The sequence below is a fragment of the Trichosurus vulpecula genome, chromosome 4 (assembly GCF_011100635.1).
Source record: "Trichosurus vulpecula isolate mTriVul1 chromosome 4, mTriVul1.pri, whole genome shotgun sequence".
Taxonomy (NCBI): domain Eukaryota; kingdom Metazoa; phylum Chordata; class Mammalia; order Diprotodontia; family Phalangeridae; genus Trichosurus; species Trichosurus vulpecula.
The window spans coordinates 198,057,091-198,079,149 of record NC_050576.1 but is presented as its reverse complement, the minus strand read 5'-3'; the positions used below and the strand labels follow the sequence as shown (position 1 = coordinate 198,079,149).

The window sequence follows — 22,059 nt, the reverse complement described above, 5'->3', positions numbered from 1 at the left end:
AGGGCAGTGGGGAATGTTGTTCTGTGCCAATCTGCCTAGGTCCAGCAGCTTCCTGAGGTGCAGGTGGAATCTCTATGCCAGATGGAATTTTCTGTGAACTTAATTTCTTCAAGGGTTGAGAAGCCTTGTCAGGGGGCATATCTGTGGTTGTGGTTGTGGTTAGAGAGGTCTCTGGAGCTGAAGGCTGGTCCTCTGGCTAGTTAGAAGAGGAAGACAGAAGCATGTGGTCAAAGCCAACTATACTGATCCCAGGTTGTGTGTTGGGGGAGATCTAATCAGGTCAATTTAGGGCATTGGTCAAGAGAGAATCTCTGGGACCAGATCTCAGTGGGTCCCTGACGCAGGAATTAATGGAAATTTCCAGGGCAGGATATAATATCTAATAAAACAGAAGAGTTCAACCCCTATCATATCAGGCCACTAGGTAAATTATCCAGGGATTTGGAGTAATATTGTAGATACACTCAGATCCCTTCAGAAATGGAATCCCTCCCCCACTCCCCCCCCAAAAAATGTGCAGGCACATGTTGCACTACTCTATGGACTTTGAGGGGAGCCAACCCAAAGTCCTTTCCCCAATCACCAAAGAGCTTCTTCGACCAGAAACTAGTGCCTGCTCCAAGTCCTCCCAGGTAACTATGGAATTGTCTTCTGGGTACATACTCATCTTTCTCGATACAACTTCCTGGTGGGAAAATGGTCACATCCATGTAAGCTTGGGAATCCTGTTTTCCTACAGACTGCTCTTGCCTTGCCCTGAACTACCCCGTCCTCCCAACCCCAACCCCCTGCAAATGTCAAGCAATCTTCAGACAGCTCCCTTCTTGGTTCCACTGCAGACTTGACTAGTAGCTGGTATAGACCTTAACTCTCTACCTTGAATTAGAAGCAGGAAGTTAGAGTAAGGAGTGACACCTTAGAAAGCATTTCTTTGGGTCCTGAGATGAAGACCCAGAATGCAGAGGGCACTCCTAGTCCTGCTGTGATGAGATTGCAGAGAGGACCCTGAGTGGACCATTAGAGGCAGGACTGGATTATAGATAGTCCTCTCCCCAGTTCAAGGGTCCTTTTTTCCTGTACTGGGCAGAATGTTACCAGATTATTTTCTTGATTATTGACTAGCTTCTCTAAATCTGCAATCCGTTCTTGCATATCTGTGATCACCGATCTGTAGTCTTTCAATGCCTGCAGAAAAAGATGAGAAAAGGCACACAGAGTCAAGCTTCCACTCTCCTACTATCTCTAGGACAGGGACGGAAAAACAAGGATAGTGTTTTAAGATCCCTATAGAGGAAAAGTGAGAGGGGACCAAGAGGCAAAGGGTCCGAGCTAACAAAAAAATGACAACCAAATTCCTGCTGTTCTCTGTTCTCATAGTCCAGTAAAAGGGAAGTTTATTTTCCAGACAGGTGTCTAGAGGAGGGCTTTCAGAGGCAAGGGCAAATCTAGAACATCTTTTTGATTTATCGCCCCTACCCTGGCCTTGGCTTCATATAGCCCCCAAACTAATCAACCAACCAACCTTTCAAAGCCTCTTGGAATGAGGGGACCCTAATCTTTCCAGGAATTTAGGCTTAAGAGCTTTAAGATTCCAAATGTTCTTTTTAGTTGATAACTCAAGTATTTAAATGGATATGTATCCCTATTGATCCAAAGAAAAGATGTTATCCCATCAAATTTTGTTGATGCTCAGTTGTATCCTACTGTTCACTACCCCATTTGGGGTTTTCTTGGCAAAGATACTGGAGTAGTTTGCCGTTTCCTTCTCCAGAGCATTTTACAGATGAGGAAACTAAGGCAAACAGGGTTAAGTGACTTATCCAGGGGTCACACAGCTAGTAAGTGTCTGAGGCCAGATTTGAACTCAGAAGATTAGTCTTCCTGACTCCAGGCCCAGCACGCTCTGTGCACTACAGCTGCTTTCTATATATTATGTCTTTACTGATCTGTGTTCATTGAGTTTCAGTTGTTTCCTGTCATTAGACTAAAACTTCCTCGAGGACAAGAGACTTGACTGTTTTTGTCTTTTTATCTCTAGTACCTAATATCTAGTGCCTGGCACATAATGGATGCTTAATCAATTTTTGTTGAAGTCCTTCCTTCACTCACCTGCAAAACCTTCAGAACTCCCCAGAGAAAATAACATCTTATTTCAGATATATACTTTGAGGTTTAGAAATACAGTATGGTAGATAGAGTCCCTCAGCCATTTGAGGCATTTTTTTTCATTGCTAACTTTCTCCAACCCCCTCAGAAATGCGCTTATGTCTGCAATTTTACTTTTTAGAACTAAAATGATTGTTGAAACTGTTGAAATTAATCTTGAGAATATTTGGAGAATTTATCAATATGTCCTTGGTACAACTGAAAACCAGTAGATGTCTTACACTCGGAAGGATCTGAGTTTTCATATCTTGTCTCTGACATTTTCTCTCCCTGTGACCATGTATAACCAGAATGGCCTTTGTATTCTTTGAGTGACTCAATTTATCTCAGCGAGCTTTACTAAGTGCTAAGCCCCAGGCCCAAACCCCATTAGGTGTTAACCTAATCCATGTGGATGTGAACCTCCCAGGGTCCTAAGGGGAGGGGCCAACTCAAGAACCAATCACCAGAGCCTGAGCTCTGGTGATTCAGATGAAGTTTGATGTCTGAAGCCCTATAAGAAGGGAGGACAGAGCCATTTGTTCAGGGCTCTGGAGGTGGTGTTGGTGAGGAGACTCTGGGCAGCTGTAGCTAATGAGCCCTCCAGCTTGTAAACCTGGATGTTGAAACTTTGTTGAACTCTGGTAACTATCTGTTGGGACTTGAATCAGACGAAGTCTGTTGATGTCTGTAATTTGTTTGCATTTTGTTTTGAAGTTCATGGTGCTGGTTTTTTTCCCCTGAACTAACTGAATAATATTTGAATGCTGAATTAAAAGTAAGCTTGTCAACCCCTTCACCTTGCTTTCCTTAATTAAGCAGATCAAAAGAACCTGTGCTGTTGGCAGCTTTCTGGGTGCTGGCTGTGGGTGAATCTTATACCCCCACAGAAGCTGCTAGCCAGGTTGTTGAAACACCATGTGCAAGTTATAACTTCTCTGAGTCTTAGGTAAACTGTCTAATACTTAGTTTGAAATCCAGGTGAACAGTAAGATGTAAGGCGATGTAACCATTTCTTCTTTCTTTTTTTTAAATAAAATTAACTAATTATCTATTTTTCCCCATCATAAAACAAGCTTTTAGCTTTACATATTAGTTCAATTTTTTTAAACTTTCGGTTTTGTCAGTCTCTCTTTTGATTTCCAGGATTTCTATTTTGGTGACTAATTGGGGATTTTTAATTTTTAATTTAATCTTTCTAGTTTTTTAAGTTTCAGACCCAATCTCTCTCTCTCTCTCTTCCCCCCCTCCTCTGTCTCTCTCCCCCCCCCCTCTCTCTGTCTCTCTCCCCCCTCTCCCTCTCCCCCCCTGCTGTCTCTCTCATTGATGTAAAATTTCCCCTAAGTTCTGCTTTGGCTACATCCCACAAATTTTGAGATGCTGTCCCACTGTTGGCATCATCTTTAATGAAATTATTGATGATTTCTACAATTTGTTCTCATTCTTTAGGATTATTTAGTTTCCAATTAATTTTTAATCTATGCTTCCAAATCCTTTTTTTGAATATAATTTTTATTGCATTATGGTCCACAAAGGGTCCATTATATATATATATATATATATATATATATATATGAATAAATGCTTTTCAGCATTTGAGAAATTTTTATGCCCAAATACATGGTCAGTTTTTGTGAAGGGGCCAGACACATAGCCATCTCCCACGCTCCCTGTGCCTCTCTTTCTCCTACTCTCCTTGGATTCCTTACCTAGCTCTCCTCCACCCCTTCCTTTCTCTATGTTTCTCTCTCTCCTTAATTTCCTTTGGTGTCCCTTGGGAAAAAATATGAAACAGACGATGATTTTATGCCTCTCTTTTCGTCATTTAAAAAATGGGTGAGAGCAATATACACTTCTCTCTTTAAACAGGAAAAAAATCAAACAAATCCAAGCCAGATTAAAAATTGCCTTTCCTTTGTGGTTCTAAACTGATTTTTTTTTTTTAAGTACAGTAGCTTCTCTCGAACAAGCAAAAAAAAAAAAAAGGTTCCCCCCCCTTTCTGATCTAATCCGTGCTCTCTACTGCCCCCTTGTGTTCCGAACAGAGATGTGTCTGTGGCAGTGGGGTAGGGCAGATACGTGCCAAATGAATCCTATCTCAGGTCTTCAACTCAATTTATTTCAATTTTTTTTTTCTTGACGTTGCCCTCTGCCCTCCAAAAATGTGCTTCTTCCTGGAATTTTATTTTAAAAGTAACTCCGTTAAAGTTAATCTTGGAGAAGTCTCCATACTCCATACTAGTATGGAGTTTTCAAAACCAGTGCAAATCTTTAAAGCTTAGGCATGTCTCTGTAGCCAAGAGACCTGAGGAGACTGCTGTAGTTACCAGCTAAGCCATAGAGGACAGGAGGTGGGGGCAGAGTAATGAAGCTCTAGAAATCCATTTGTTCCTGGGAGTAAGGGCCCAAATGGTTCCCTGATTTTTGAGAATCAGACCAGCCTGAGCCCTGCTTCCCACTGCTAAGATCTGGAAGTCTGTATCAGCCTCAGCTGGAGTGTGCTGGAGGGAAGGATCCTGGAGACACTCAACCTATTTGGGACCTGGAAGCTGGTCGGGAAGACTCCCTCTTACCTGGGGAACCTCCTTCCGAAGATGCCCCTTCTCTTGATCTGCTTTCAACTCTTTGACTTCATTCATGACATCCTGGATCAGTCCCATGGCCTGCAGGAGGAACCAACAGAAGCTAGGATGATATACTTGGCTAGGGGTGTGCTAAAACCAGCTTGAACCCACCGGAATTAACTGTTAAAATTTCAATGTAAGCATTTCTACTTCGAAAAATCAACAAAAACTACAAAACGAGGTTTGATGTATTGTTTTATTGATGGTCTAAATATAAGAAAGTAACGGGGAAACATTAATAATGTAGATTAAACTTAAAAGTTTTCTTAAAGTGTATGTCATGAGCACTTTTTTTTTTTTGGAGGTCCTCTTGTTAACCATTTACCAGTACACTCCTACCTGGGACCCAGTGGGGTAGTTTCCTCAGGCTGGGGAAAAACTCCATTGTCTGGGTCTTGTTAGCCTTCTTCCCCTGTACCTAGAAGAGTGAGTGGCTGTATGGCCAATGAGGGATGGCTAAGGCCTAGCGTCACCTCTTGTATGGGCCACAAAGAGTGGTCTCAACCTGGGACTTGAAAGTGCTCAAGGATCTCAGCACTGCCAGCTCAATGCTCCATTTACCGTGTGTGTGTGTGTGTGTGTGTGTGTGTGTGTGTGTCTAGAGCTTACTTAATTGAAAGATATCAGATTATTTTTACTATTGGAATGGTCAAAATGTAATATTTGCCACAACCACCTAAAAGTTCTTCTGAGTTCTTGTGACTATTATCACTTTTTTGAATGAAGTTTTTGTTAGTATCCTGTTCAAAATACCATAATTTCAAAGAGGAAATGATAATGGAGATTTCTCTGGTAAGATCATAGCATGCATGGTATTGGTCTAAGAATCAGGAGGTGAGGTTCTAGTTCCAGCTACACCAATAACTGCAGCTTTATGATTTAGGGCAAGTGACTTCACTTTTTTTGTGTGTCTCAGTTTCCCTATCTGTATAACGAGGTCGTTTGACAAATTGATCTCTAAGGTACTTTTCCAATGTCTCCTATATTAGGACTAGGTAGGTGTGAAATTGGAGCCAGAGTGTTTGTTCCTAAACTTTGGACCGTCCAACACGCCCCCTGGCCATTCGAGGTCCTTATCCGTCTTTACTTTCAGGTGTTGTCGCACCCCCCCCCCTTTTTTTCTAGGGCCTTGAGTTTCTACCTGTGTCTCCGAATGGAAACAAAGTTCAGCCATGCCCCGCAACCTAGAACTAAGGGATACACTTCCCACCGAGGGCTGGCTCCTTCCTCTCTACGAACCCAGAATGTCTGCTCGCTCAGAACCTGTCTGTTAACTACAGGATAGACCTAACTTGACCAAACCTGAATGAGCACTCCATGGGTAAAGGGAAGACAATCAGACCCCACACCCCACAGTGAAGCGGCCTCACCTTGGAAATGCCGTCCTCGTTGGCTTCTACTTTCTTTTTCACCTGCATCATTTGCCACATGTCTGACACCCGGGAGCCACTCGGAGCCTTCTCTAGCAGGTCGCTACCAGATGGCAGCTTGTCCAAAGCAGCTATTTGTTCGCCAAACACATCAACCTGGGAGCCAATGTCTTGTACGTGGCTCTCAATTCCTTGCACCTGACTCCCGATGGCTTGGACTTGTTTGCCTAAATCCTGTACCTGTCCCCCCAGGTCCTTCACCTGAGCCTCTATCACATGGGGTGTGGGTCGCCCTGAAGGCTGCTTGCTGATGCTGACCTTCCTCTTTTCCTTGGTCGGGGTCCCACTTGTGGACGCCCGGATAGACTCTATGCTCCGGCTCTGCTCGGTGACCTGGGGTGGCAACTCAATTTTGACATCCTGCAGGTTTAGATGTTTGAGCATAGCAAGGAGCAAGGTATGGAGGGCATTGAAGTTGACAGCGCCAATCTCCGGCGTGCCAATGGAAAGGTCCACCAGCTCCCCCAGGGTGACTTTGGCAGGCATGATTAGTCCACTTAGGTCGGTTCAACATTCAAACGGGTCAGGCTCGGGATGGGATCCCTCAACAGAAAGAATAGGCCAGTTCTTCGCACCGCCCCACCCCTCTCCTTGTGAGTCCAGAAGGGCGGCTTTGGCGAGCTTCAGCCGATTGCTACCAGCTGCCTTGGTGCCCTTAGCCAGCCCTGCCTGGTAACTACCGCCTGACAGATCGATGTCCCACCTGCTGGGGGACGACGCTAGCAGGAATCTAAGGATACAGTCCAGGTATGTGAGTGCCCCAGTAGCAAGGGACTCTTCGCCCTTCTCTTGGAAGGCCTGCCTCATGCAGACCTCCCTCCCTCCCTCCTCCCACCTCCCACCGTCGATTCAGTGAATCTCAAACTTATTCCTAGGTTCCCAGCTAGACCTCGGGGCAGTACCCAGTCTAATCTCCAAGTCTCCCAGCCCCGACATTCCACCCTCTCCCTCCCATTGGTTCTCCGCCAATTCGGCACGCTCCCTCGGACGTTCGAAATGCCCGGCGTGCCATTTGTTTTCTTCGAAGGGAGATTTTATTCTTTTAGTATTTGCGGTTGCTCGGTAACAGTCGCAAAAGCAGCACCACAGCTCGCCACGAGTTCTACGGGAAGAATGTGCCATTCAGAGTAAAGTCCTGGAGCCCCCACCAAATTAGGGAGGTAAGGTGGAAGATGGTGAGGACCACTGGGGAGGCCAGCTGCTCGCTCCCAGAGCCGGCCAGGGCACTAAAAGTATTTCTATCGATGCCATCAGCCCGAGAGCCCAGCAACCGAAGGAAAGCTCGACCTGTTATTGCCTGACTCCAGGCATTCATCCTTTCCAAAGAATGATCTGGAAGATTGTCACCGAGCTAGTTCGTGATGATTAGGATTAGAATTTGAGTCTACAGGCTCCCGGTTCACAGCCCACTAGTCCACTGCCAGGTTTCCCCCAGAATGCCCCTTGGTAGCCTACCTGGAGGGAGAGAGGTGGGGTGCATTTGCTGAGGGATTTCGCTGGAGGCCAGGGTATGCTAATTTACACTCAAACATAAGTAGCTGAAGGCGTTCGTGAAACTGATGCGAATCTGCTTAACGTTAGCACACTCCTTGTGAGCACTGACCATTCACACGATGACCTGCGAGGCAGGTGCTATAAGTATTCCCATTTTACAGACGAAGAGACCGAGGCATTCCCGAATAAAACAAGTCCAGGGTTCACGCAGCTAGTGTATAGGGCCAGATTTTTACTCGGGTCTGACTCCAGATCCAGCACTCTAAACACTGCAACACCTACCTAGTTTTTATTCTGGGGTTCGCGAACTTATTTTAAAAAATACTTTGACAACTGCATTTCATAATTGTTTTTATTTGTAACCCTGTTGTTTTATGAATTTAGAAACATTATTCTAAGCCTTCCCACACCCCCCTCCCCGACTTCATCAGACCACCATGGCACGAAAAAGGTTAAGGATTCTCGCTGTTTAAAAAAAAAAAGTGGGGGAGTGTGGAGGGTGTTTCATTATGGAGGTAGAGAAGTGGTAGATACCTATAATCTTGAAATGCTCTATGTGGCAAGCTTTTCTCCTGCTACATTAACAGACTTCTTAAAGAAAGATATGCTTCAGTCAAGTCTCAATTCTGCTGCTAATTAGAGATGAAGCTTGGCATTTCAGGCCTAACCATGTGCAATGTTCAACTGGATCATAGCTGGAAAGGCTCTTAAAAATGTAGTCCAATCCTTTCACTTTGCAAATGAGAAAACTAAGACTCAAGGTGATATTGTGACTTGCTGGAAAGTCAGTAATTTATTAAGTTATTAGGTAGGATTAGAATCCAAGCTTGGGTTTTTTTTTTAAACTTCAAATCTGGTATACAGTATTATACAGTATTGTTAAACTGTTGCAGAAAGAAAAAAATCCCATCTATTTAAAATGCAGCTGGAGTTCATTATTTAAAGGAAGTCTGCCTTACTTTGGTGAGTCAGAACATGTCAAGTCAAAGACTAGTTCTCTTTATTCAACATGGCACAGATGAACATGATCTCATGACTTAACATGGGGGTAGTGATGATTTCAAAAAAAAAAAAAAAAAAAAAAAGGAATGTTAACTCATCTAATGTTTCACAGACTTGAAAGGTCAATGAAAATTGATCGAACAGGTGCTCCATCCTCATTTTATTCATTTAAACTTAAAAAAAAAAACCCAACTCTCTACACCCTAACAGATTCCTATGACAGCAAGGACCACAATACTCAGGTGGCTCAGCTCAAGAGTTAACCCTTGGAGAACCAAGGGTTTGATTATTTTTCTCCAGAATTACTGAAACCAGCCTTCCAGAAACCAAACTTTGACAAGAGTGGAGAAATAACACATTTTGGCCACAAGGGAATTGTGTACTTCAATACAGAATGTTTACCAGTATTAGAATTGAATGCAAAATTTTCTAAGTGGTAAAGAGCCCAAAAGAGTCTAGAAGCTGACCCCAATCCATACCTTCCTGGCTTACAATGGAGGCATGATCTGTCCAGGGGGGTGAAATAGTGTTCTCAATGCTACACAGCTAGTTGACCTCTAGGGCGCCACCCAAACTGTACTGCTTTTCCTAAATCCTTAGGGTCTTTCCAACCAAAACTCTATTTAGTATCAGTAGTATAAGGCAGCTCTGGAAGAGCGAAATTAAACTGGTTAACAAGTTTTATCTGGAGAGTTAGGAACTTACTGGAGAGAAGAAAACCTTCAAGCTGGGAGAAAGAATAATTGCAATTGCACAGTAGTCTGTTTGTGCTTTTTAACAACCCTCAAACATGAATGAAATGGAATGAGTTCTAGGTCAGTGACTTCACTGCTTAGGAGGAAAGCTACACTCTCATCTCCCACAGATGACTGGTCCCCAAGTGGAAGGGATGAGATTAGTTAATCCATGTAAAGCATGAATCTATTCATTTCACACAGCACCCAGTACTGTGAGCTAATAAAGAGGGATTTTAATCTCATATTGCCACGCAATTTGTAATGCTATAGTTTATCATTTTAGTCCCAAATACTCATTATACACATTCCTCATTCACGCAGTAGGATGGGAAAGGACATTAGATGGGGTGGGTAAATGCGGGGAGGGCTTGGCACACTTGATGGGTTTCTGCAGTAAGGCAGGGTTAGGTAAAGATCAAGTTATTTAATTTGCAACATAACCTGCATATGTAGGTGGCCAGATTCACAGGCTAGACAGCCTAATCTTGATATGTCTGTGCTACTTCCTACCCCATATGTAAACTCTATTTAGCCCCAGGAAATCTCACATTCTTGCTTAAGTGACAGAATACTTACTCCTTTCTTAAGGAAACAGACACTTGATTAATGAACACTACGGATAAGTATTCTGTTTGTAGAAGGAGTTTCAATGAAACAAATCCATTTTCTAAGAAATAAACAAATTACTTGGGTTATGAAACGAAGACTTATGTCTTTGAAATGGATTCATTTTAAGCACAGGACTTAATGGCTTTCATAAGAAATGGCTTGGTAGGAGATCCTTCAGCCTGCTGACTCATTCCTTTTTCAACAACTGTCACAATGCCTCTCCACATGGCAAAAGAGTTTCTGGTATAAACACTGCTCAATTTAATTTTCTTTTGCTTCTCCACCATCACTCCAAGAAACCTCTAGCACTCTCCTCCCCACAAAGAAACATTTGAATAACTGATGGCCATGCCTTTTTTCCTCAAAAGCCCCAGAACAAAAGCAAGTCTGGATTCTAGTCATCTACAGTAATGTTTCTAAATAGGTAAGCCATGGATTCCCCATTGTGGATTCTCCGTATCGCTTCTGAAAGAATCAAACTGATATCAACAGTCTTTATCTTGGGACACTGCAGCTTCTGTACTTCGTGAGGAACAGTGTTGGTCACCACCACCTATAGCCAGACAGTAACAGAAAAGAAACAGTGTCATCAGATTTTGGAATCATTCCCCACAGTCCCCTTCAAAGAAACTTCATTTTAAAGATTTGTTTCAACAACAGAACACTAAGCTAGATGGCAATTTAAAAAACAAAAAAGGTGGAGGAGGAGAGGATGCCAGATTTAAAAGGAAGCCATTTCTAAATAATTATAAACTGTTGAATCTGAGCACTGGAATGATGCCATGAACCGCCTAATTAAATATTCTGCTGAAGTTTCTGATCCACCCTGGAGAACCTGAATTGGGAAAATCACCTTCCCAAAGATATATAAGTAAACAACTGGAGGTGTCTATAAACCATAAAGTTAAGAAGATTAGGTTTAAAATCTTTTGTGCTGACATTTTCTAATGATCTTGATGATCACTCACTTATTCCGAAATATACTTTCCTGATCTTACTGTTAGTAAGTAAAAGCCACCTGTTTAGTGTCCTAGAAAGAATCACTAAGACCCGGTGTGAATCTCTTAACTGTTTGACCTTGACTGTTCCATCTCTCCACCCCTAATCTGTGAAATGGAAAAAATTCACAATTTCATGCTTACAATATCAACCTGTAGGGTTCCTGTGAATGAAACATTTTGCATTGTACAACACTGTATAAATATACCTACATAATTATCTTACAAACAAGCCACACTGTACTCCAGGCCTTAAGACCTGGATTCTAGTAATGGATCTGTCCAACAACTCTGTGACCCTAGGCAAATCACTTCTGTGGGATCCAGCGTCCTTACCTGTAAAATGAAAGGGCTGAACCTGTAACTTTTTTTCTAGCTCTAGTATTCTCTAATTCTATGTGCTTAAAAAAGTACTAGGTTTGTGGGTTTTGTTTTGGTTTTTGCTTTTGCTGCTCACAGAAAGAGTAGCAGTGAGCAATGACTCAAGCATGCTGGAAGTAAAGAAAGGTGCCCCCCAATCTCTTTAACAGACATACTTCATCAATGGAGGATTCCTCAATTAGGCGGGGTGCATCTGCAGACAAGATGCCGTGAGTGGCCATGACATAAATCTTGTAGGCACCTCGCTCTTTGAGGATCTCAGCAGCAGCAACAAAACTTTCCACATCATCAATGATGTCATCCTAGGGGAAGAACAGAACACAATCAGAGAGCCATTGCCCACTATCTTAACCTACTCCTATGGTTTACCTTAAACATAGACTTAAAAGAAAGACAATTTAACTCCTGTTGGTAACCTTTCCTTTTTTTAAAAAAGGGAATAAAAGACTAATATTAGGGAATAAAATGCATTTTTTATTTCTATCTGCAGGCTGTTTCACAGTGTATATTATCTGAGTTTACAATTATTCTGGCTACTCCAACTAAAGACAACCCTAAGCCAAGGATGAACATGTAGAAATAGTAAGAATGGGAATAAAGGCTTGCATGTGCTGTCTTACCAGCCCAAGCAACAGCAGGATTTTAGTGTATATAAATTCCTGTAGCTATGACTCTCATGCAAGCTCTTGATAAATAAAGTCCATTGGAATCGCACCCAGAAGAAATCCTCAGTAAGGAAATAAGACTCTATGCTCCAGCTAAGCAATTCCAAGTAGAGCTGCGGGTGAATGCACAAGTGACATAAACACACTATCCAAAGGTTAAGAGGAATCTGAACTCTGGACAAGGGTTTAGTTTTGTAATAAAAGTAACATCTGTTATTAAGTACCATGGTGCTAGTATGTTTGGCCAGTGAGTTCGGGTAGTTAAAAGCATAGTGACAAACCATGGGTTTGAATGTTACTTTGAGATTTTTATTATTTTTGTTTCATTTCATTACATTCTGGCCCTGACAATTATCTCAGAAATTGGTCAGAGGTAATGGGTGAAAGTACCGGAGGCATTGTTTCAAATATATCAATCAGCAGCAGGTAGCTGGGGCAGGTCTAGATAGAGCACAGGCCCTGAAGCAGGGGACCTGGCCTCAAATCTCGCCTCGGACACTTGATACTTAATAGCTGTGTGACCCTGGGCAAGGCACTTAACCCTGCCTCACCACAGATTGTGTTTGTATATCACCATGATATGAAAAAGACCAAAAGCAAGAACCCTGTGCCTGTGTGCGTGAGTGTGTTGTGTGTGCGTGCGCATTGTAGCAGTGTCATCTTGCAGAAACTACATTTTAAAGTTCAAGTGTTTATAATGCTTTTGCTGTGAATAAGGAGGATTCCATACCACTATGATGGCAATCCTTCCTCCAACATCTCCAACTACAGTGATTGGTGGTTTTTCTTTGGCCATCATCACTAGAAAAAAACAGAATTTGGTTAGCATTTATACATCAGAAGAGAAATATACATACATACATGTATATATCTGTATTTCATTCACTTCATAAAATGGTTTTGCCACTGAACAATAAGATTCTCAAAGCTTCCCCATCATCAAACCCAGAGTGGCCCAAGGTTGCCAAGAGCCAGAAAAACTCAAAAGGACCTCCCTGGGATCTGAGGCTCTGGAAGATTTCTCAGGATGAAAAAGAATCCTGTCTACACCTTTCAAGAGAGATCAGTTTGTTTTGGTGTTGTAGTGCTTTAAGGAAAGGAGTTCTTTGGTGCTGCACATGGGAGGCAGAGAGGTTGGGGTCAAGGCACAAATGGATTAGGAGTGCAGACCAAAGAGCAAGAGGCAAGACAACAAGGTGAACGGCAGGAGTATATGAAGCAGAGACCAGGCTGACTTGATTGTTGATGAGAGTGAAGATCAGTCAACATCCTTTCCCCCAGAGTTTAAATCTCGATCCCCACTTTTGGCAAGCCCTGCCTCAGACCAGCTGGGAGGAGAGTGTAGGAGAGAAAGCTCTAAGAGCCATGTGGCCTCCTCTACCTGGTCTGAATTTCTAAGTTACTTGATACAGTTCATAAATAATTTTTAAAGGCCTTGTGACTTCATGCATGTAATGTAGGGAGCTCCTGGTGAGGAACTTCCCCTAACAGGAAAACTGAGCATCTTCTCTGCAAATCCCATTTGAGAGCTGCGGGGAGCACTGAGAGATAAAGTGACTTGCCCAGGTTCCCACTTGCCAGTATGTACCAGAGGTAGTACTTGAACCCAGGTGAGTGCCACCTTGCCTCCTTCAATAATAAATTACAAAGACATTAGCAGTGATTCTAACTAACCCTGTAAATTCATGGTCTGAGAATGAGAGAGAAAAAAACTGTACCCCACAGGAGAACGTATCTCTTCAGGCCGTCAGGCTGCAAGTTCCCTACCCCTGGTTCTAGGTTTTATCCCTGGGTGGAGGTTAAGCTCATTAGAGAAAAGAATATCTGAAAATCTGGAAACTTATTGAGAATATTCCCATGTGTGCAAACTGTCTTTGAACACAAAGCTAGAAAATTAATAAGGAGACAAGCCAGGAGGAAGAATGGTGTGGTTGTCCCTAACTGCATCTCTGAGGCAATGAACACACTCCACAAGAACTACACTAGAATCCTTAAAACAACCTCTCATAAGGGCCAAGTAACAGAATTTGAAGCTCTCCTCAAGAAGGAATCAGTTCCACTTAGGCTAACAATATCTAGAATAGAAATTAAGAGTGTAGAAATTTAGGATAAGTTCTGACCTTGCATAAAACAAAGATTGACGGAAAAATCCTCTGATTTCAAAGTTAAGTGAAATACTTTGACAAGTCATCTAACTTTGGGGTTTTGCTCTTACTATCAAAGAGATTATAATAGTTGAATCCAAGCCTATTTTACTCTACGGCTCAGTGAACAGAAGTCTGTTGAACTCAGATGGTAAATTAGCTGAAAAAGAAATGACTATTTTACTGGCAAATTTAAGATATTTCCCAACTTCCTATTCAAGAAAAAATTACCAAGAGTAATTTTATTTCTTGTATTCTAGAGGCCAAGAAGTCCCAAAGCTCCTGTACATTAAAGTTATTTTCAAAAGGGAAAAGTTATCAATGGAAGCAGTTAAACTGTCTTTCCTATAATTCTGTGTTTAATATAAATCACACAGGTAGGTGGTTATGTTGACCTACCCGCTTCTTAAAGAGATGTGATCCCTTTTCTTGATCATTTTTTTCCTCTGCAAAAAAAGAAATTGCAAGCCAATATCTACCCATAACCACATCAAATGCCAGCAGAAGTGAAGCTGTTCCACTGTAATGCAGAAAACATGATTGTCAATTTCGTGGTCAGTTTTCTACTAAAAAAAAATAATCTTTTCTTCTCTCCCCCAATATATTTTTTTGAAATTCAATAATAGGGTAGGTAGCAAAATAAAGAAAAAATCTGTGACCAAATGGCTTCCTCCCAAAAGAAACACTCGACAAAACTGGTTAAGACAATTCTAAGAACTACCCTTTAGAAAAGGGTAGAAGAATAAGTGTTTTCATATATAGCATCAATAAAACCAAAAATAATGAAAAAAAAGAGTAGAAGTAACCAATAGGCATCTCATATTAAAAAGCAATTTATAAATATCTATTTAAAAATTTTATATATAAATTTAATTCATATATAATATATATTATACATTTATATAAATTTATAAATAACTGAAATAGATATTAATTGTTTTTTTTAAAAGGTGTAGGATTAAAGAAATGCCATGAGCAAAAAAAACCTAAACCAACAGAAGCTCTTTAAACTTTGAAGCTTTCTTCTATTCTGCCATTTCATTAAGAAAGACACACATTTTTAAGGAACAAAGCTAATTTTGAAGTTAAGGCAAAAAGCAGAAATGGCTACAATATTCTTTAAGAGTTTAATGTTAGCACTTGTAAGCCAGCCCCCCAGTACAATGTGACAGTCACAGCTGGGTCCTTAGCTACTCAGAAGCTCAAGAACTCTAACAACCCCATCACAGCTCCTTCACTAGAGCCAAATAAATGCTTGCTGGATTAGACTGGACTTGAATGAAATACCAGCCTGGCTATGTACTAAGAGAAGATGAAGAGGAAAAAGAAGTTTTTTCATTCTTCACCCATCTCAACTTGGTGCATTTATAGTTTAATAGAAAAATATACTTAACAAAAGTCTGATGCTAAATAAGATAGAGAAAACACAGACAGGTCAAGAACTAGCCACAGCGTCAGGCAAGGAAAGCAAAATAAAAATGATGCCAGAAAACACGGGCCCCAGTGATAGCTATTATCCCTTCTGTAAACTCAAATTTACCATTGTATATGTGTATAATGAATTAGACCAGCCCACAGCAGGTTTAGTTTTTGTAAATTAGAAGTGACATCTAGTCTCAGTTATGCTCAACAAAATTTTTTTTAAAGGCTGTCATGTTAAAAGAGTAAAGCTACTAGAATAAGTGAACGTGACACTTCTATAAACCTGAATACACCATTACCTAAAAATCCATTCTTTAGGCAGGACTTATTACTAGCACAGCAACAATGTTCCAAGGCTAAGCAGTGCCTTTCCAATCAATGACCAACATATATTTGAGACAGACCCATATTAACAGAGAAATGCTTAAATTTCTTATTCTCTCTCTGATGGAAACTATCTTTACATATTAGCAGTGGTTGCACTAAGACTGCTATAAAGCACAACATTCCAAGCTAATTTTGTACCAATTATGTGCTGCATACAAAACTGGGAGTCATGGTGAGAAGGGGACATGAAAATATCTGAGAAGCATATTTTGGAACAACTCTTCTTTTTAGGATAGGAATAGCCTGCCATATAACCTATCTAAAGGACAGGAACATTACCCTTTCTTTTCCTGTGCCTGTATATACATCAAATAACAGAAAAACTGGAAGCCTTTTACTATGGCATAGTTTGGGGCAACTAACTCTTTAAGAGAATAAAAGATCACACTGGGTTTAGAGCTTCCAAAAGCAAAAGAATCTCTTAAGTCCAATGATAAGTACCTAAGAGGGACAGGGGGAAGAGAAGGGGAGAGAGAGAGAAGGGACTAGGAGGGAGAGGGGGAAGAAAGAAATAATCAGGTGAATTTATTTAACACTGAATCAAAAGCTTCTCTAGAGCCAAACTAATGGCTGATCACTTTACCAATGTAGATTTGTTAAGGCTGGGAATATGGGAGAAACAGAAAGGTTATCATAAAGCACAAAATTCTGATAGACTGAGACAGATTCTATTTCAATAATCAAAAAATACATGAAATGGGATTTAAAATAAGGGTCCCTGGATTTGAATGCAGTGAAGTGCTCTTCTACAATGATGTCTCATGTAGGTCTACATGTGTAGAAAGAAATATGATAAACTACTGTGTGACAAGAACACTGTCACTAAATGTCACAGACTATTTCAAACATCTGCCTTCTTGCAGGAAGTGTAGTTATCATAATAAATATATTGGTTACTGAAATGTGTACTCATCTCACTGAAGCACCCCAAATAACCAGTATTGAAGCATACTTAATTTTTGAAAGCATAATTCCACATTTTGCAAAGTTATGCTTTTTGGAACTTTTTCAACTTGTGCAGATATGTAAAGAAATATCATCTTTAAGCTATGCTATGCTCTGGAAAGCTGGTACCTGAATAACCCAGTCAAAACAGAATTCCATCATGTGTAATAACTGTGGTAATAAACCACGTCAGTTTAAGGAGGAGAAAGTTATTACCATCACCACTATGAACTTTGCTTCTTGTAAATGAATTCACTTGTACTTCCATGAAAGATTTCTTCCAGGTTGAGAAAGTGTGGAGACAAAGCAATAAGTACATGGGAAAATATCAGAATGGGGGGTATTCCAACTATCTTAAGCAGACTTGACTAAAAAGTCTATACATAGAGTTCTTAATTTACACAAAGTTGCATTAGGCAAATCTGACTTCACGCAGAAAATTCTGAAAGAAATCCTCATTCAAAAAAAAGAAAGTCAACTTGATCATACAGTACTGTGTATTCTCTCCCTGCACTTATGCCCCTCCGCTTAGTGCTTGGCAGCCTCCCACCCCCTCAGCAAAAAAACCAAATCTAGAAAAATTCCTGGGAGACTTTTGCTCTCTTCCACCCACCTGCCTGTCCAGCTCCTCTACATGTGCTTTAAGGCCTTTAGCCCACCCCCCCTTGCTGTGTGGTTCTCTTCCTATCTCCCTCCCTCCCTTTTTACATGGAGATCTGCGGAACAGTCCACTTATGTAAAGTGAAAACCATCTGTAGTCTGCAAAGACTAAAAGCACAGGAGCAACATGGAATTAAAAAAAAAAACCAACCCAGTAAAGAGCCCCTGAAGAGATAACTTTGCGTTCAACATAATATCATTAAGAGTGAAAGTCGACTGGGTTTTTGTTTGGTTCGTTTTTTGGGCTAGTACTTACTAAAACACGTATGTTGTAGGCCCAGTATTTGAACTACCTTTGAGCATTCTCCAAAAAGACAAAGATTATAGCTAGGCCATGATTAATGTGTTGTCCACACCTGCCTAAGTCTTCTGTAGATGTAATATGCAGCTGTGGATCATATTTACAACAGTTAATTTCTTTTAAGAGAAGCCCCTATCAAAACGGACAAAAAGAACAACACTTCAAATGGACACATAGTACATTTGAACAAAAGAGTGATTTAAATGAATGGCATGAATGCGGTCACAGTAACTTTAAAATAGGACAAGATGTCAAAGTGCCCAAATCTATAGCATGGAGTATTATAAAACATAAAGGAGAAGGGCAAAAAGATGCAACAGGTTTTGTGTGGTTTGCAAACAACTACAAGGACAAGTATTACAAGGATGAAAGTCTTTCAGCTGTAATTGAAGGTTGCAATAAAAAATGCATTCCTCTTAGCAGTGCAATCCTTCAGACAAGTTTTCAAGTTTATTTAAATCAGTGAAAGAAAATGGAAATGAAGTGGACGGTGAAGAAACTTTTACTATTAAGTTATGGTTGGTTCAAATGATTTAAAATTGATTTTGATTGAATAATTCCCAGAGAGGCAGCCAATGCAGATGAGGACACAGCCGTAAACTATCAGGACGTTTTGAAGAAAATAAATGAAGGGGGATATATTGATCAACACATTTTAACGTGAATAAAACAAGATTATTCTGGGAAAGGATGTCTTCCAGAACTTACATTTCTAAGAAAGAAAAAGCTCAACCTAGATTTAAAGTGACTAAGGATCTCCCCATACTTTTATTAGGAAGTAATGTTGAGGATTTTAAATTAAAAATGAATGCTTATGGGTCTGGAAATCCATTTGCTCTCAGAGGCTGTAACCACTGGATGCTTTCAGTTCTTTATTGGTGAAAAGCATTCATGATTTTAGATAATGCCCTAGGTCATCCAATTATACTTGGCTATCTTGTGAGAATATGAGAACAAATCGCTGAGATGGGGATAAAGCTCTCTGCACCTATCAGCATATGAAGGTTTATGAAGATTTATGAAGATTTGAAGATTTATACATATGAAGATTTAAAGAGAAGACAGTTTGGTCTATGTTGCTAAATATTTCAAATAATCCAATGCAGACAATACTGTTTTTAAAAACTTGGAATTAGGACCTAGTTGTGAAAACATAAAGGCATTATTTCCTGACTGATATTAGGAGATTAGTTGGACGCCGTGCAACAAACTACACCTGTTCTCTAATTTCCAGAGACTACAACAGGAGTAGGAAAAAGTCACCTGGTCACTAGGCTCTAGTTTCCATTTCATTATTCCCCTTCTTTTAAAAACTGCCCATTTTACTAAAATAAAAAACTTGAAAGGGTTCTAATCTTCCCTTTTATTATTTCATTTTAAAACTGTGAATATCTTGCCCATAAAGTGCTAAATTTTGTCTATATTGGTTCATTTGTCATTATATCTCCTTCAAATGTACATTAAATGGTGGTAAAACCGAGGCTGTATTTATGTTAACAAAAGGTTATTGTTTCCTACTATTGGGCTACTCACACAACTGGAAAGGACCATAGAGATCGTAACCCTCCCAAATCACTGAAGAAGAAACTGAGGCCCAACAAGTGAAAGTAACAACTAAAGTCTTCTCATGTCTTGGTTTAGTGCCCTTTACATAAATACTGCCCTTCAAAAGATGTAAAAACAAAGGCAATCTTACAAGGCAACTCAAGACCAGGGTGCACAGTGGCATTTTTGACCATTGGAGGAGAATGACGTCCATCATCCATGTCGAGCTCTGTACACTGAGCTTCTCCATGTATTACAGCCAAACCCAGGCGGAGTCTCTCAGCATAGGACTGGGCCCTAGGAGAAAACCCAAGAATATTCATGACATAGAAAGAACCCTAAGAATCACTTCAGTAACATTTACTTGTCATCAAGAAAACATTCCAATGAATTTCAACACCATATTAAGTACCAACATAGTAAGTATTTCCAAAAAAAGTATGGCCCGGCCCTCAATTTTATATATATCTGATGTAGATGGTGAATTCTTTTGAAGCTACACAGGAAAACCATATTAACACCAGTGTTGTGGGTTCAGTAAGGTCAGCTTAAACTAACTTTAATGTTGTCCTTCGTTCAATATTATGACACAATAACCACTCCACCCTCCCCCATGGGAAAGAGGTCTGCAACCAGAAGCGTCCTGAAAACAAAAGTCAGAAAAATGCTTATTGTTCCAGTTGCTTTCCTTTTCCTGAGAATTTTGAAGAAGAACTTAATGCTCTCTCATAAGAATATAAATAATGATGTCTTTAAAGTGAGGAAATAGCAAGTGCCAATTTGAAAAAAGCCCACTTACATCAACCAAGCCTCACTGATGATGGTATACGAGAGTCAGTGAGTTCTATTAAAGTTAGATTCTGATAAAAGGAGCAACAGAGATACCTCATACATTTCCAGCTTATTTACCTTTTTGCAGCATCAGGAGACTTGGCTACGATGACTGCATTTCTGTAATTTGGAATCTGGATTGGAAAGGAAAAAAAAGAATCATAAAAATGTCACTGGATATTACTAGTCACAGAATTTGATTAAAAAATCAGATGTAAAAATTACGTGAAACAAAACAGAGTAACATACTAGGACAACTAAAGAAGAACCTTTAAAACACTGGTCATTTAAAATCAGCAAAAAACAAAAACCCTGCAGTTATATCACTGAAAAGGCAATCTTTTGTCTTACAAATAACATGATGCTTCACACATGGCTTGTTGACAGGGAAGCTGAGATAGCTTATGCCTTACTCAAATAATTAAAAGAGACCTCTGTGAGAAATATTATCTGTTCTGCCTTTTAGATGCTCAACTCCTACACCAGAAAAAGCACAATGTAACATAATATTTTAAAGAGGACTACTATATTTTTGCTAGTTGGCATAAGAGGAGAGTTTTCTCACTTCTTCTTGGATATACTGAAGTAGGAAAGGTGATGCTCTAAGGTTGTCCACAGGAAAGCTGAAAAAGCCTTGTATTTCCTTTTGATGAAGATCCATAGTTATAATGTGTGTTAAACCTGAAATTTTAAAACAAAAAATTAAAATGTTCTCACCTACAAACAGCGATACACTGGACAACATCCTGCGGTCTAACTAACGATCCCTGAGAGAAAGAGTGGCGAGTGATGCTGGCAGCTCAACAAAGGTGGCTTCAACAAGTCAGTTACACACAGGTCCTTTAAACATCACACCTCAATGAGAATAACTGACACAAAGGATGCACCAGGCCGAACTGAGAAGTAAAATAAGTTTGCTCCTACTTAGGGTTTGTTTGAACTTGTTCCTGAAAACTCAGCAAAGAACAGAGAAGATAAAAGAAGAAATTTAAATAATGAGTCAACGTATACTGAAACACTAAGAGATGTAGATGTCAATAGTTTGACTAAAAGATAATTAGAAAGAATGTGAAGCAGTGCCAGACTGAGTAGCAAACTAGGAAAATAAAATAGCAAAGTGAAAACATCAAAAGCAAAGTGATTTATAGGTTTAACCATAAATTCTGTTATTCCTGCTTGTCTGATGTAGAAGAAAACCTGACTGATAGGCATGAAAGCAAAATAATGCTGGAAAAATAAGCTACCTTGGTAAAAAGAATCAGAAACACCAGAAATACGGAATATATAGAAAGAAAGAGATCTCTCTGGGTTTTTTTTTTTTATTTCGGTCAAATAACTATTAAAAGAAAGAAAAACAATCTGGACAGGAACAGAACTAGTGAATAAGAAATGCAAATATATGAAGCCAGGCAAGGTAAAAGACTAATACAATGACAAGACTAATATCTAAAGACTTATGCAAGGGAAACATGTTGGTAGACAGAAAAAAGTTTGTGCCAAAATTAACACTAGAGCCCTACACGAATTCTACAGAAACCAAGCAAAGGACTGATACTATGCAAATGACCAGCAACTCACTTTTTTTATTCTCTTTATCCATTTATCTATTCATTCCTTTATTTACAGACACACAGAAGAAAATGAGGAACGTCCAAAAGTTCACATTTGAAATAATTGGCTCTAATCCACCTTTGATAATGAGAGTGCCAAAGTGATAGAATATAAAATTCTTTTATTTT

The 22,059-nt window shown here is 40.1% G+C and overlaps 1 protein-coding gene across 1 annotated transcript in view; it reads right to left on the bottom strand.

Annotated features, from left to right (window-relative positions):
- Positions 1-8,467: 8,467 nt before the first annotated feature.
- Positions 8,468-22,059, bottom strand: part of PRPSAP1 (phosphoribosyl pyrophosphate synthetase associated protein 1) — a 43,132-nt gene continuing 29,540 nt past the window's right edge. The window contains exons 5-10 of the mRNA XM_036756029.1: positions 20,886-21,001; positions 20,399-20,454; positions 19,641-19,786; positions 12,816-12,886; positions 11,576-11,722; positions 8,468-10,594 (exon numbers count right to left, since the gene is read on the bottom strand). Of these exons, the coding sequence (XP_036611924.1) occupies positions 10,436-10,594; positions 11,576-11,722; positions 12,816-12,886; positions 19,641-19,786; positions 20,399-20,454; positions 20,886-21,001 (695 nt within the window). The 3' untranslated portion in view covers positions 8,468-10,435. The remainder of the gene's footprint in view (positions 10,595-11,575; positions 11,723-12,815; positions 12,887-19,640; positions 19,787-20,398; positions 20,455-20,885; positions 21,002-22,059) is intronic.